Source organism: Chionomys nivalis, chromosome 19 (assembly GCF_950005125.1).
Source record: "Chionomys nivalis chromosome 19, mChiNiv1.1, whole genome shotgun sequence".
NCBI lineage: Eukaryota > Metazoa > Chordata > Mammalia > Rodentia > Cricetidae > Chionomys > Chionomys nivalis.
The window spans coordinates 31,916,879-31,934,078 of record NC_080104.1 but is presented as its reverse complement, the minus strand read 5'-3'; the positions used below and the strand labels follow the sequence as shown (position 1 = coordinate 31,934,078).

Here is a 17,200-nt window from a genome sequence, read left to right as displayed (position 1 = left end):
AAGCCAGGCAAACCCTGCCTCATTTGAAGGATCCTGAAATTAACAAAGAAATTCTGCATGGCAGTAGTCCCGGAATGGTTTTCAGACCTTTGTTTGATGGCTATATGGAAGCTGTCTAGGATTCTGGATGGACTAACCCACATCTACAAGCACCTGCATGTAGTCAGAAAGGAGCACTGTATTCCAGCACCAGTGATCATGTTCTGTGGTTCACAAATGCCACTCCTAAGGCAGGATGCTCACAAAATAACTGTACGCACCATGGGATTCACAAGGGCGTGAGAAAGAGGCAAAAACAAAACAACCAAAAAAGGTAAAAACCCAACAAACCAGAAGGAGACAGTTCAGTGAAGAGTTAAATACACCCTGTATATATCCACCAAGATGTTGGTCTGAAGAGTCAGAGAAAGCACAGAGACTGCATGAGATAATGCTAAGTTCAGGGCAGACTATAAAATACTAAAAACTCCCTAAGTATAAAAAAGAGAAAAGATTTATCTGAGGAGAAAAAAGGGCCAACAGGAAACCCTCCATGGTGCTAGCTGGGCAGCGAGGTGATGAGCCAGTTTCTTTTTAGGTTTGAATTCTTAATGGAAAAACGGATGCCATTTTTGTGGGCTTTCAATACTAAAAACATAAATATCCTTTTTATCTAAGAGTAATCCACTGGGCTTTAATACTCTTATTATAGATATAAAAATATGAATGTTGAAGGAAATGTGAAACACTATCCAAGACAGCATCAAGATTAAGTAGTTAAAAAAAAAAATCTCAGGTGAGTACTCTGTCTGGTTTGGATCAGAGTCCGGGCATCTCATCAGGACAAAATGCTACAATGCTACTTTTCAGTGTTGTGTCTCAACTCAAAGATCCCTTATTCTAAAACTAAGATGTTAAAATCAAATAGTATTTCCTTTTTCTCTCTTATAAAATCAGTATGTGGTGGGTGGGAGAAAGAGGAGGCCCAGGCAGGGAAAGTAATGGTGAGAGCAGGGAGGGTGGGGTACAGAGAACTTGGGGACCCACCTCCTCCAGGGTCTTGTTCGTGCAGTTCTTCCTGGCAGCCTCCTGGAGCTCCATCGCCTGCTGGATGTACATTTTCCCAGCCAAGATTTCATTTTCAAGCAGCGACAGCTCTTTCAAGGAAATGGGCCAATTCAGGCGTTCCAGGGCTTTGTTTAAAACTGCCTTGTTTTCCAAGTATTGTAGGGGCTTGATGGCATCCAATCTGAGAAACAAAGAAAGAAGGCAACAGAAATGAAAAGATAAGCAGAAGAAGAGAAAAATGTATTCAGTTTCTCAATAAATCTCCTTAGACTCATCTGTTGACACGGACATCAGAAGTTCACCTCTCCAGCCCCGAAAGGTTCCACTTTTCAAGATTAGTTATAATTAGAAATAATCCTTAGAATGGATGAAAAACAAGCCTGGGCACTGTATAAAGCCATGTTGCTATATGACGGAGGTCCCTCAATTATATCAGCTGGTGATATGGCCATCTTAGATTATGTTCACATGGGGGGGGGTGGCCAACTGCCTACTGACCCATTTATCAGTTTGTACAGCTAGAGGTAAGTAATTATCATTCCCGGTAGTTTGTTTTGTTGTTATGGTTGTTTGGTTTTGTTCTTTGAGTCAAAAATCTTCTTATGTAGCCCAGGATGGTCTCAAACTCATGAGTCTCCCCACCACTAGGATTATGGACAATCGCCATCACGCCCATCCAGCAGCCAATGGTGAGGACACGGGGAAGGGACAACGGGAATGCTCGTGCCGAGACGGTGGGACTGTGAAGTAGTATGGCTGCTGGCAGCAAGCCTGGAGCTTTCGCAAAAACTGAAGCAAGAATTACAGTGTGATAAACCTATATATGCTAGAGAAATAAAAGTGTGTTCATAGAGAAATGTCCACTCACGTGAGCACAGTGGCGTTCTTCATAACAGCCAAAAAAAGTTGGAACTGAAAGGTTCATCAGTGGGAGTAGATAATCAGTGGTGTGTGTGTGTGTGTGTGCACGTATGTGTGTGTAAAGATAACTTCCTTAGTGCATGCATGTGTATACACATGTGCATATATGCTACAACTCTCATGGGCTTTGAAAATATTAGAGTTATTAAATATTAAATATTAAGTACTAGAAGACAAAAACAAGTGCCACGTGTGTTCTTTCTTTCGCATGATATATCATGTGAGAGGTTCACAGAAACAGAGAACAGACTGGAGTCAGCGGCAGCTGGAGAAGAGAGCGACAGGGAACACCTGCTTCATGGGTACGTAGAAGTCTTTTTCTGGGGTGGTGAATGTTTGGGGGGTTACACACTCTAAACACCACTGGACCCCATGCTTTAAAATGGCTAGCTTCGGTTACATGAATTTCACTGGCATTTCGAAACTGAGGTGGAATAGAATGACTTACTTCTCTTTTTCCTCTTGGGACAGTGCTTGCCAGACGATTTTATTTAAGCGTCTGTAAAAAAATATATAATAACAATTTAGGAGCAGTAACTTGTTTTAAGTAAAAAAAAAAATAGTTGACTTTAGGCTCTGAGAGGGATGACAAAGGGGAGCCCAAGCCAGCTGCCAACCATCATTGGACTGCACCGCTGTCGCCCACTTAAAGAGATTGCATAGTCACATCTCCTCCCTAAGTAAGCATCGCCGAGGAAGCCTGGCAGCTGGGTGGGAGTTGTGTCAAACACTAAGGAAATCTTTGCTCTCAAGTAAAAGCTATAAGCAAGCTGGTCCTTACCATCTCTACATTAGGAAGTTTCTCATTGGTCGGCAAGATGGTACAGCAGAAAAGAATGCTTGCTGCCAAATTTGATTTCCCAGGACCCACATGGTGGAAAATAAAAGCTGGCTCCCTCGAGTTGTCTTCCACACATGCATTCATTGTGTGTTATGACACACACACACACACACACACACTCATGTATGCACACACTATTAATGCAATACAAATTACATTTAAAAAATAATTTCAGGTGCTACAGTTTTCTTTCTAAGGCAAATGTAAGCACTCTTAGCTTGCCTTCTGCAGACACTCTTCTGCCTGGATTCTGACAGCAAAGGGGAGCTAAGGGGACTATAAGCGGTACATTCAGAACCCATGCAGTCTAACTGCCTTGTCTTCTGGGTGGCAGTGCAAAGATGGGCACACAAAACACCTCAAGCATCCACCTGGCTAGCTGCCAGTGGGGAACTGAAGCCCCTCACTGACCAGATCCCCACAGGGAAGCCACCTTGTACCCAATCAGTGATGCTCCTTTCAGTGGCCCCAGCCCATTCTGTGACACTATGCCATCACCTCGGGCTTTGTGGACAGCAGGGGACAGAGCATTGACTCCAAAGCTTGTGGAGTAGGGAACACTGCCTTCCACGGGAAGTGCTCCTCTGACCACTGAGGCCAGTTGCCATTAGCACAGTATGCAGAGAATACGCTTGGGGTAGACATAGGCCTGGAGGGGCTGGGAAGGTAAGACAAGGATGGCTCATATGGGAGAAGAGCCACAGCACTGGGGCCGAGACCTCAGCTTCTCCCATTCCCAACTAATCTTTGGACTAGAATGGAGTCAACTTTTCTGTCAACTCAGGTTGATAAGAGAATCCCCCCTGCAGCCATGAGGACTCTGCAAGGACTTATGTGCATAGCATATATATTGTGTCTGGCATTGGCAAAGACTCTGAAGTGATGGCAAAAAGTCAGGAAGAATGGAGCTAGAGAGGTAGCTCGGCCATTAAGAGCACTTGTTGCTCCTACAAAGGACCGCAGTTCTGTTCCCAGCCTCCACATGGTGGCTCACAACCATCCATAGCTTCATTTACATGGAATCTGATGCCTTCTTCTTGCCCCCACAGGCACCAGGCATACACATACACACATATTCAGGCAAAGCACTCATAAAACGAAATAAAACAAATGGATCTCAACCACCACGAGCCAGGAAGAGGGAAGTAGGCCAGCTCGAGCTTTAGTCTTTCTCAAAGGTTTAGGACCTTTGGGTTCCATTAGGAAATTAGGTTTCTTTAGTCACTTGGCTTGTAACAATGATCAGGGCTTCTAAGACTGTTTGGTTTTCTGTGCTTTTCTTAAAATATATCCAACACTCTCTTCAATCAGACTTGAAAGCAAACTCAGTGTAGCACGGAAGCTGGGCGGGCAGAAGAGAGCTTCAGTGCAACACAGACCTGGGGTCAAGCTCAGCTGCCAGCTCCACCTGGTTGCTATGTGATCCTGTTGGGCAGAATCCTTTGAAGTGCTACTTTCTCGGGGATAAAAACAAGGCTAGCGGCATCCATCCGTGGCTTTGAGAGGACAAAGAAGAAATGTATGTGAAGTACCAGGAGTACCTCAATGTTCCTCTCCTCTGGATGGATCAAAAGAAGGGTGAGCCTAGGGACACGTAGAGGCCATGGGTAATGCAGGGTTACTGGGTCCAATTAGCTAGAGTGGATTGAATTTGAACTCAATACTTTAGAAAATATTTCCCAGGGGCACATATTCAGAATACATGTGCCCTTTCTTGTCCACATGTTTTGCAACATTTCAATGCTTTATTGAGTTGGTAAAGTGATTATGGCAAAACCACCAAGAGTGTGTGATGATCATTCCTCTGAGGCACCTGGAGGCCATTGAATATGAGGGTTTTTCTGAAACTGGTCCAGCCCCCGAGTCCTGGCTGCTGGTTTGCATCCACTGGATTGCTGTAGCTCTAGCAGTAGCAATAAATGACTTGCCTACAACGCAAAGTTTAACTGCTGGCACATCATGAGCCTGGCCAGCAAGAAAGACAAGACCTTAAACAGAGTCATCGAAGCTCGGGGGCCCAGTAAGACTAGAACTGATTTCTCCTGTGGATTTGAGGACTGGGATCTTGACTTTGGCAATCAAAAAAAGCTGCAAGAAAAACGCTGCCTCTGAATATGAGCAGCCCTAGAAACATTCAAGCTTTTGTTCAGACACACAGAGCCCAGACTCTCGAAATCCTAGAACTGAAGGACAGCCACCCACGAACACTGTGTCAAAAATAGCTCTGCTTTATATACCATCCTGTGAACTTTCATTTGCTTGGTCATCGCTAGCTTGAGTGGACTTATGGATGTCTAATATCATTTATTTCAAAGTGACGATGGCTTACTTTGGAGGAAAAACATCATAGAGATGTGACAGCGGATGCGGGACAGGATACGTGCCTGTCACTCATCCTTTGCATATCATGAGAAAGATATACATGGGAAAGCACACACACAAAAAAACAAACTGGCATTTACACAAACAAAATTCTTCAGTACTACTGAATTCAAAGGCTCAGGAAGCTTTTGTCCTGTATAATATTGCTATTATTAATACTACTGGACATAATATTAAATAATTTAATATACACACCAAGACAATAAACCCAGTATTAGTTAAATGAATAAAAAATATTAAACATCAACTATACTAAAGCTAATGTCATTAATGTAAAAATTATTATTACCGAAAGTACAAGTTGAAGCTCTCTTATCCATAAATGTTTGGGATTTTATTTTATTTATTTATTTTTAAATTATTTATTCATTTATTATGTATACAGTGTTCTGTCTGCATGTGCATCTGCAGGCCAGAAGAGGGCACCAGATTTCATCACAGATGGTTGTGAGCCACCATGTGGTTGCCGGGGATTGAACTCAGGACCTCTGGAAGAACAGCCAGTGCTCTTAACCACTGAGCCATCTCTCCAGCCCCTGTTTGGGATTTTAGATTTTAAACTATATTTGCATGTATGTAACGAAATATCTTAAGGATGGGACCCAAATCCAAACACAAAATTTGCTTAGCTTTCCTATCTCCCTCACATGCACAGCCCAGAAATAAATGTGTGCACAATTATTAGTGCATGCACCAACATTTTCACTGTGGTCTTTCCCATGGGATCAGGAATGGGATTTACGGTATGTGGCATCATTATGGGCACTTAAAAATGTTGGTGTCTAGAGCATCTGAGGTTGGGAACTCTTAGGAGGTTTTGTTTAACTTGTAGCAACAATACTTCTCTAGCATGAGCAGAAGAGTTTTTGAGAGTTACTCACAGGGACAGATCACTTACTCTGTGTTTGGGCTTTTTTCTCAAGGGAGTGTGGTTCTGCCTGCGAATAGAGGCCTCCCTTTCTTCTGAGACTCTCAGGAAGAGGCGGACATGGTAGAAGGAGTCAAGGGGTCGCTGATTCGGGGTGGGAGGCAGATCCACGCGGAATGCTTCTTATGTGTGACCTGAACAACCCTCCCAACAGCCCTGTGCATGGGTTCTGCAAATAAGACATCTGCTCTCAATGCCTAGACGTAGGCATTGGTCTGGGCTAAGGACAAAACACGCAAGCACTGCCTGACCTCTAAGCTCTAGCCTGCCCCTCTGTACCCGATGTTTAGAGGCCAAGTGATTACAGAACTCAGCTATCTGAATATTTCAAGCAAATGACATTAGAATTTGAATGGAATTTTATTGCATTTGAATACCCAAATCAAACTTGAACATTTTAATAATGAAACTGGAATTATATCAAATCTGAATGAATTTCAAATAGTCAGGTGCACGGGCTTGTGCTAGAAAAACATGGGAGGGGAAACAAGGCTGGCCCAGTTGTAAACTAGTGGACCAGAATGTCAGTGAGCTCCAGTGGGCAGTGCACTAGCAGAGAGTGCGACAGGGTACAATAGGGGAGTAGCTAGAGGGGGGATGTGGAGGGGATGTCCTCTCTGAGGAGGCCCTTAGGAAGAAGGAGCAGTTGAGGGACAGCAGAATAACAGTCCCTTAAAGGGAGGACTTCATGCAAGCTCCAGTGAGAGGAGGAAGCTTAGGATAGGTCATCTTGCTACCAAGATAAAAATAGAGGACAGAAAGATGCGGAAAAACAAACAGAGCATCCCTAATCCAAAGACACCCTAGATCCCAACCTCTTTGAGCTCCAATGTGACAAGTAGGAAATCTCACCCGTGCCATAAAACTTTTACTTCTGGCATGAAATTATTTCAAACAGTGAAAAAAAATTGTTTGGACTTGGGCCCAATTCCAAAGGCAACCCATTTCATGCATAGTCAAGTATTCAAAGATATGGAAGAAAACCTGAAATTCTCCTGACCCTTTTGTTCTGGATAAGGGGTCGCACCCTGTGCTGACGACTTTATAAACACCACTGATGGGGCTCACAAGGGGGGGGGACCAGTCCTTCCAGGAGGGTGGTGAAAGAGTCTGATGTTAAGAAGACTGAGGAACTATAAGTGGTGGGGAAAGACCTTTCTGTGGATTGTCTGTGTGGGCAGGAGTCGCGCTCTGAGTACTCACTAAGCCTGCCTCACCCTGAGTTATGATGGGTGGATCAGTAGGGGCCTGGCTACATCACGAACCTCTAATCTCTATGCATCTTATTACTTACACTCTCATTTGTCGATAACTAAAACCCAACCATGAAGCTTCCAGAATCTAGAATAAGCTTTCCAAAGAAGCTGGGCACTTTCAAAAGTCCCTTAAGTATGCACATTAAGGGCTAATTCTAGGCAGGTGTGCAGGTCATGGGAAAAGGTGACAGACAGGCCACCTGTCCCTGAGGAAAGTCTCCACCTTTTGAACTGTTTAAGTGTAGAATTCTCTCAGTAGTCATCTTAATTATCTTCTTGATATAAAACATGTAAAAAGTAATCTATATCATAGAGCTACCCCTCAGTGTTCGTGAGGAATTGGTTTCAAGATCCCCCTTTATGGGCTACAGATTTATCAGGGTCATGGACACTCTGTTCTTGCACGACAACAGCTATTGGATTTGCATATAATCAAGGCAAACCCTCCCAGACATTGTAAGTCACATGTAGATGACTCCCAAGACCCAAGATCGTGTAAATTCTGTGCACATACTTGCTTTGTATTTGGAGGAATGTGACAAGAAGCAGTCTGCCCACGTTCGGGTCAGACACCATTGGCCTTCCTGGTTATTTTCACTCTGTGGAGGGCTGAGTAGAAGAAGCGGCTATGTCTCGACTGTGGCCTTGTTAGTTATTTTTCAAAGTGTTAAAGGCCGATGTGACCAAAGCTATTGCAGTAAGAGGAAAACTTGGAAGGTTTCCTGGAAACACAAGATTTCTACGGAGTATACAATGGGAAGGTGGTTTGTTTCAAACTGCTGGAAAGAGCAGCTCAGGAGCCTAACCCAGCACCCAGTAGGACCACACGTGAGCTAGTGCTTTGTGTCAATACTGGGCCATTTTAAAACTGCTATTTCAGACGAAACAATCTAAGCCAAAACAAGAGAAAAAAAGCCAAAGCAAATTATCTTTCGAGAGCTTTGGGGAATAATACTCACTTTTCGTAGGATTTAATGGCCTGTTCCACATTTTGCTTGTAGATATTGAATTTAACTCCTTGGGGGTTAATTAATATCATCTTATTGGTGTCATTGCACATATGTGCCAGAGGGGACACCTACACAGCAATGAAGACAGAAGGGAAAGTGTCACTTGACGGGTTCACGCGAGCTCTCAAATGTATGTTTATATGGGTACATGCCTTTCTGACTATAAAAACCATACTGGAAGTGCAGAAAAGTAGAATGTAGTAATTTTTAAATATAATTTAATTACTATAAATTATTATAAGAAATATAATTACTAACTTTTCTTTTTCAATTTTAAAAGCTACATATTTTCAAAATCATCACTGCAAAACCAACAGAATAAAACCCAAAATTGTTTCAGGGGACCCTTGTCATCACTGAGTGTTACCTTTAAAAGCTTCTATTAAGTTGGTAAGAGTAGGCAATAAGAAATAGAAATTTTATATGTGTATAATTATACATGCTTTATATAATTATGTTTGCTTATGTGTATGTATGTGTACCACACACATGACTGATGTCTATGGAGGTTAGAAGAGGGCATCAGGGCCTCTGGAACTGAAGCTATGAGTGGATAGGAATCATCATGTCAGTGTTAGGAAGAGAACCCTGGTCCTTCGTGAGAGCAACAAGTGCTCTTAACCACTGAGCCATCTCCCCAGTCCCAAGAAATTACGTTTAATAGGGAAATCATTTTACTTTCAATCAAGGTTATGAAGTTCATGCCATTTGGTTCCCCAGCTTCTAAAACTGTGCAATAATATATTAAGAAACTAGTGCAAAGAAGAAAGAAGAAAGAAACTCTATATGTATATAGCTATAAAAATTGAAGAGATGTAAAGAGGTGAATCGGGGGGTCGCTGACTCTGTGCCCAGCTATAACATGGCAATGAGAATCCAACTCCCAGAGCTAAGTGGGATTATGAGTGTACTGGAGAACAAGGGTCCAGGTTGGGCTCAGGTTAGCTGAGGTGACTGAGTCCCTCATCCTTGGAAGGAAGTCCTAATTAGAAAGAGAGGGCATTCACATAGCCTCACAACCAAGAACCAAGCCTGGGGAGAATATCAATGTGTACACACCTTCTATGTTGTCTTTATCTACTGCAAGGAAGGAACTCTCCCTCACCCTTTCTCAGCTGCGCTCAGCTGGAGCTTTGCACTCAGCCTATTGTTTGGTGTCAACTGGGCTGTGCCAAGACAAACAAGAGCTCATTGAAATTCTAAGTGGATGCAATTCTTTTTGAATCTTGGAAGAATGACATTGGAACTGGAATAGAGGAATGATCTTCATAGATTGAACAAAGTTGAAACTAGGCATAATCACTTAAAAAGAGCTCATGAAGTAATGGCTTAGAGAGGTCCCCACAGACAAAAACACAGATAAATGGGTGGCAGAGATGGGGATATACGGATAGCTATTGAGAAGCTTCCGTGTACAGTAATAGAAATGTCGAAAGAATACAATCAAAGAGGAAGGGCACACAAGAAGCGACATCTGACGGCGCGTGCGGAAGCTTCACAAACGTGGCTGTAGGGAAGCATTAAGCTGCAAAACTGCAAAACAGTGGGAAAGACACCATTTGCTGACAATTGACGTCGCTGCTGGCCAGAGTCAAGCTGTTTGATAAGAAAAGAGCCAGACACAGTGTGTCTGTGTGTTCTGGGGAATGGGAGGGGGTGTCTGGATCCGAGTACAGAGGCGCAGCTGTTGGGGATCTGTTTGCACTGGGTCAGCTCTCACAGCAGGGAAGGGAGAGTCTGCGGCCCGTTCAGAGGTTCAGCTGCCAACCTGGCTCAAGATTTAACAATAGCCTGGCCTCCCAAGTCCCATTTTCAGTCTCTAGAATAAAGGTTGCACCATTATGAATATTTTTTAACAGTAAAGTTTTAGGTTAGAAACACGGCTTAGTATTTTTGTATTGAGGCATATGCAAAAGCTCCGGTTAAGGATTACCTTTGAGGAAGGAGGGAGGGGAATTGGTCAAAAAAGGTGACATGGGGGTTCTTTACATTACTTGTAATTCCTTAACTACCTTTAAAAGTGTCTAAAACAGGTCAGGCAGTCGTGGCACAGGCCTTTAATCCCAGCACTCAGGAGGCAGAGACAGGCAGATCTCTGTGAGTTTGAGGCCAGACTGGTCTACAGAGTGAGTTCCAGAACAGCCAGAGTAACACTGAGAAACCCTGTCTTGAAAAGCCAAAACAATAACACAAAGTATCTAAAACATGCATAACATTGGGCTTTAACCTATCAAAAGTAGCTGTGCCTAAAACTTGGGAATTCCAGGAGGAAGACAAAAGTTTAATGATTTTACTGTTTAAATATTTTAAAATACATATATTCGCCCTAGAATTAAATCACTAGGACCCAAGTGAGCAAAATGGTCAAAGGTTTGGAAAATGGAAGAGAAAGACAGGGAGTGAAAAGCTTTAGAGTTTAACCAGCTACTGAGAAACCACACAGAGTCAGCATGCGACTGCTGAACTCACCTTTCAAAGGGAAGGAAGCAGAACAGGAGGCTAAAGGTGAAATGCCTGGGTTTTGAAACTGAAGATTGCATAAGTGTGTAAAAAAATAAAATAAAATAAAAAGATGAAGGAGAAAGAAAAAAAATCAGCCCTCAAAATAGAGCAATATCACAAAAACTTGAAAAAAAAATCAATGCCAACCAAAATGAAAGACATTTATACTTCCCGTGGCCCAGCAGGAAAGCACCCCCTTCAAAAGTCTGTAAATCTCTCTTCTAGTTCACCAAGTGTAGCGGTCAACGATAAATCAGTACTAAAAAATGCTTAGTCAAAATCCTGACTCTTGACTTCATCTGCTCAACTAAAGGCAAGTTCCTATGGTACTTCCCTCTTTGGTAGATACAGATCTCATGCCTGGCTTGGCCATCACGGACTTGAGCGTAGCTGTTCAGATTGTGTACCACCCACTCGCCTTCCTTTCTGCATGCAGGATTGGGGGGCACAAAGGCATATTCCACACCTTCAGTCTTTTGGTCTTAGTTTACAGCATGGTGGTTACTTAGAGGCCAGATGATCCACCCTCTTTGTGATGTCAAATTTAGAGTCACAAGAGACATTCCAGGGCTTAGGGGATCACAGTCAGGCTGCCTAGCATCTGGGAAGAGTGAGTGGGGAGGGCAGTGAGGTTCACGAAGAAGCTGAGGACTCAGTTTGGGAGAGAATAAAGGGATGCGATGGCAGCCTCCTTGAAAATGACTTCCTTCATACTTTTATAACTTAGAGGGGGATCCATCCGGACAACATTTGGGAATAGGAAGAAGCCTAAGGCGCTATCTACTTTAGTTCTCTGAGGTGAAACTAGAGTCCTCACCAAATTCATACAACTACCCCTTAGTGACAAGATTCTAACTATGAGGGCGAGCAATAGACTAGAGGGGCACGTGGGGTAAGTTTGTAGAGTTGGGGAGGAATAGAGAGATGGATAGAAAGATAGACCATAGAGGTAGAAATTTCTAGAATTTACGGGCAGGCAGAATTGGGCTGATAGTTATAATTGTTCTACTCTCACCTGTAATACCTTGGACCATTAACTGGAAAGCAGGTTCAAGAAAATACGACAATAACAACGACAACAATAATAATTTATCCTCTCTCTGCCAGGAATAACAGAGACATTCTCTACATATGCTCTCATTCAATGCCATTATAGACAAATACACTTAACTGTAGCTTTTGTTATATGGCAAACTAAACTGTCTGCCAAGCTGTAATTTCTTTGTTATTTTTATGGATGGGCATTTTGCCTGCATGTATGTCTGTGTACCATGTGTGAGCCCAGGGCCAGCAAAGACCAGGAGAGGGTGTCAGATCCTCTGGAACTGGAGTTACAGGTGGTTGTGAGCTACCACGTAGGTGCCAGGAATCAAACCTAGGCCTTGTGGAAGAGAAGTCAGTGCTCTGAACTGCTGAGCCTCTCTCCAGACCCCTTTAGTTGGCTTTTATAAGAATTGCTTACTGGGGGTTCAGTGAAATGGCTCAGTGAGTAAAGGCGGTTTTGTACAAGCCTGTCTACTTCAGTTCAGGTCACCAAGGCCCACGTAAAGCTGGGAGAGTATCTGTTCCTTTCACCTCTACATGTGACCCGTGTGCCCTACCCCTATAACACATATGAATTCCAAATTGCTGGTATAATATAGGTACTAAACATAAACATATAATAAAATAAAATATGCATAATATGTACTGAATAACATGAAAGACTAAAACAGTTTGATATACTGTAAAATATAATTAAGTTTAGATTCTGCCAAATTTGTCTTGTTAGAAACTGAGGCACAGGACAAAGGAAGACTTTATCTGCTGGCGGGGAGTTTACCGAAATGAGCAATGTGAAAAGGAGTTTGAAGAGATTTATTTCTTTTTCATTCAAACATGGTAAAATAATTGAATGTTGAAATGAAACCATGACGCTTTCACACAGTAATAGAAAAGGTCAAGTTTTTGTTTGGTTTGCTTTATGTGTGCATGTCACTGTTTCTTAGTGACACCAGAAGACAGAGACAATGGGTACTCGCAGGACTCCATGCAAGTTGCCCCAAATGGGAGGAATAGCTCAGTAAGTTGTCACAGTTTAGCATGTCATTTTAAAAAGATATTTTTAAAGGTTTTAATTATGTGTAGGCATGTACATCTGTGTTGGGCGTGTGCACACATGTGCAGGTACCCATGAAAGCCAGAAGAGGGCGTCAGAGCTCCTGGAGCTGGAGGCATAGGCAGCTGGGAACCATCTAACATGAACGTTGGGATTCAAACTTAGGTCCTGTGGGACAAGCAGTATGTGTCTTCAGCTCTACAATTCCTATTAGTAAATGTTATTAAAACTTATCCAAAAAATCATTATTACATGGAAACATGTTCAGAGCAGATGCTAAATGAAGAAAATATCATGTATAGTTATGTACACAGCTATTAATTTTCAACATAAATCAGAAGGAATTTACCTGATGACCATTAGAACTAGCAGAAGATGAAATTGAGAAAACTGTGTGAAATTGATGGTTTTACATTTCACTGTTTAATCTAGACCAAATTTATGAATCCCAGTGTTTTTTAATAAATATCTCAGCACTCAGTGACAAACCAGGCAAGGAAAAGCTCTAATTGATGTGTCTAATGAAAATGCAGAGCTCCGTGAGTCTCATGTGGTCATATTTCTGAATGCAGACACAATGGTATTCTAGAAATTGCCATTGTTCAAACGGCTGAGCCCTGAATCTTAAGGGTATGCCCTTCAAATGACAGCTTCTACGACAAGTGAAGACAAGGTTCACAGAACTGACTGGCAAAGCGGTGGTCAATGAGATCGCTCAAAAACCATCAAAGTGTGGGACTGTGGTGTCGATTGTCATTCACATTTTAGCTCTAAATTAAAAAAGTCAGTCAACATTTGCTGGCATTGAGTGATACTAAGGGATGGAAAATAGAGCCTCAAAACTTCATGCTCACTTTGACTTCGCTGAGGTTAAACTCCAAAGGGAAGAACAAAGGACATGTAGGCACCAAAAAGGTCCGGCCATTCCATGGCTTCTTTTTCACCTAGCTATACTCTTTCATCTTTCTGTGTGATGAATATGTAAATAGCTTTTAGAATAACTGCCATTTAAAAATTTTCAACTTTCCATTCAGTAGATTTAAGTTTAATCCTCCTGTATTTACTGTTTGTTTGCTGGGTTGTCTGGTTTGTTGCTGCTTGTTTGTTTGTTTGTTTGTTTTGGAGCCCAGACTGGTTTCAACCTCCCTATGTAGCCTAGGTTGGGCTACAGACTTCTAGCAGTTCTCTTTGAACCTCCTGAATGCTAGGGATAGAAAAATCCTCCCATATTTGAAAGCAGGAAAACATAATTTAAACAACACTCCTGGTCTCTTTGTAGCTAATATTCCTATCAGCTAAATGGCGAGATGAATAGATTCATCACAGGTTGCTCTAAGATTTAGGGCAGATACTTTAATGACATCAAATGTTTTTCTCAGAGCCTAGTACATTCTATTCATCATAGAATAGATTAGAGACCTCTTTGTGGTCCTCCAAGAATAAATGACAGAGATGCCGTAAAAAGGCACAAAGCTATACATAGAGTCCAGAGGACAAGGCAGATGGCCTCTATGGGATGCTATGACAGACACGATGAAGAAGAAGATGATGATGGAGAAGATGGATGTGGCCGGCTCTAAAATAATTCAGGCTAATCTTCCCAAATTATCTTTTTAAAAGGCAATTATCAATAAAGAGCTCTGAATTGTAGGCTCATCTAATGGCTAAAGCAATTTTATTCTGCGTATGACTTAGTGATGAATTCATCTTTTTGAAAGAGCTAAGATAAAATTATCTGGCCTATTTTATATCTTGTAATGAACAGTTGCTAGGGCAACCTTTCTGCTCAGTATTTCATTTCCAAGGTGACAGATTTGCTACTGGTCCAGGAAGCTGGAAAGCAAAACAGAATTGTGTTTTGGAAGAAGAAAGATCCCCCAAGTAAGCCATGAATGAAACAGACTCCTTACAAAGCCGGACGCTGCTCCTTGGCCCATACAGATGTTGCCATGCATTGAACAGAGAGGAGCCAGTTAAAATTCTCAGGGCAGAGAAAAGATTCAGGCCCACCTGCTTGCCAGTGCCATCGTCTTTTCCACAAAATGATCATGGCAAATTAAAAAAAAAAAAATCTCTCTAATAAGCTGGGAGACATTTTAGCATATTCTTTTTCTATTCTTCCCATTTATAGCCGAGGGTCTCTTCCACTCTAAGGAACTATTAGGGAACAAAAGGTACAAATAGATGGCATTGGGAGTTTACTCTTGGAGCCATTCTGCAGCACACACTACATTGTGTCTACTGAAGCCACACTACTGTGCAATAGATCTCAAAACCTCTTCCGTCTGTCTAAAACCTGGACCCTTTGATCAACAGCTCCCACAGTTCTCCTCTCCGCTCCTTCCCTGCAGCCTCTGGAGCCAGCACTCCACCCTCTGTCTAGGAGCTCCACTTTCTTAGACTCTCTATATAGGTGATGTACTCTCATCACTAAAAAAACAAAAACAAACCAACAAAAAAATAACAGGGTCTGAAAAGATGGCTCGGTAGTTAAGAGCAAGGGCTGTTTTTTTGCAGAAGACCCTGGTTCAGCCCTCAGCAACCATGTCTGTCAGGTGCCTTCCTCTGCCCTTTGCGGGCACTCTACTTACATGCACATACAAACAAACACATATGCATATACACATTTTTTAAAAAAGATCACAGGTAAGCAAGGTGTTGGATATGCTAATTGGCTTGAATTAATCACGTCACATTGTAAACTGATATCAAGTCATCACATTGTGCCCTGTAAACATACAAAGTTAAGATTTGTCAAAATAAAAGTTAAAAATGTAAAGACATAAACTCTGTTTTGGAGATGAGATTGAAATGCATTATGGTCTACCTCTATCGTCATCTAATTCTTGCCTGTCTGTTAGTGATGACTTGATGGGCACCTCACTATCTTGTCTGTATACTTGGGATGGGAGTGGACGGCACCACAAAAGGCGCCAAACACAAGTGTCCATGGGGAGATGTCCATCCCCCTTCTCTTTGACCTTGCTTTCTGGAAGTGAAACGCTAGAATGCTCTCCTAACTATCAGGATCCTAACTCCTGCTCCTCCGGAATGTTTCTGTCATGACAACCAAGTCTGGAATCTAGCTTATACTGGCATACAGTGTAGCCCTTCCACTGTGGTATTTTCAAGCAAAACTGACTTTGTTTTTGTTACTTCTCCTCCCCTCTTCTCCCTGGCACTCTGTCACCCTCCTCCCATCTGCAGCAGCCCCGTTGCGTGTCACGTGCGTCTTTATGCTCTCCTGGTCCTTCTGTCCTTCCTTGATAACATTCTCCTACCTACCTAGCTTCTCCTATCTAGTCTCATAGTTTGTAATTCTTCTCCCATCCCTTTATTTACATACTGTAAATGTTAAAAGGATCGATGGTGGTTTGGATGAGATGCCCCCCCCCCCTGCGCCACAGTCTCAGTATTTTGGTTCCTTGTTCGTGTCTTTATTTGGAGAGATTTGGGTGATATGGTCTGGCTATAGGAAGTATGTCGTTTGAGGTAGGCTTTGAAATAAAAAGTGTTATACCACTTGTATTTTGTTGTAGTTGTCGTTGTTGTTTTCTCTGCTTTGTGCTTGCAGCACGGGATGGAGTTCCCAGCTTCCTGCTCTGGCCACGTCTGCTGCCCGCAGCTTGCTGCCGAGCCATGCCTCCCCACCACAATGGACTCATCCCTGGGAACCATAAGCCAAAGCTTCCTCATTCTCAAATTGCTTCGGTCATGGCCTTTATCACGGCGACAGGAAAGTAACTGATTCAGGATCTGCATATGAGAACACGTGATTTTTGTCTTTCTGGGTCTGGGTCATGCCACTTGACATAATGTTCTCCAGATTCACCCGTCTCTCACAAATTTCATCTTTCTTTAACTTCCGAGTAATGTACCAATTATTATACACGCCATGTTCTCATTATCCACTCATCTGTTGATTGACACCTAGGCTGATCCCACTTCCTGGATGTTGCAAATATAGCAGCAATAAGCATGGAGCTACAGGCATCTCTCTGGTAGGATATGAAGTGCTCTGGGTTTTTATTTTCAGGGCATATCATAGCCCTATTTTGAATTTTTTGAGGACCATTTCCACCACCTCCTCCCCCCAGCAGTGATTCAGGGTCCCCCATCCTTATATCCTTGCTAGCATTTAGGGTCATTCATTTTTATGATGGGAGCCATTCTAACTGGGGTGAGAGTGAACTATTAAAGTGGTTTTAATGTGTA

The 17,200-nt window shown here is 42.5% G+C and overlaps 1 protein-coding gene across 1 annotated transcript in view; it reads right to left on the bottom strand.

The window, feature by feature from the left end:
* Vwa3b (von Willebrand factor A domain containing 3B) overlaps positions 1 to 17,200 on the bottom strand; it is a 156,790-nt gene that overhangs the window by 22,039 nt on the left and 117,551 nt on the right. The window contains exons 19-21 of the mRNA XM_057751290.1: positions 8,335 to 8,453; positions 2,417 to 2,467; positions 1,027 to 1,228 (exon numbers count right to left, since the gene is read on the bottom strand). Coding sequence (XP_057607273.1) covers positions 1,027 to 1,228; positions 2,417 to 2,467; positions 8,335 to 8,453 — 372 coding nt within the window. The remainder of the gene's footprint in view (positions 1 to 1,026; positions 1,229 to 2,416; positions 2,468 to 8,334; positions 8,454 to 17,200) is intronic.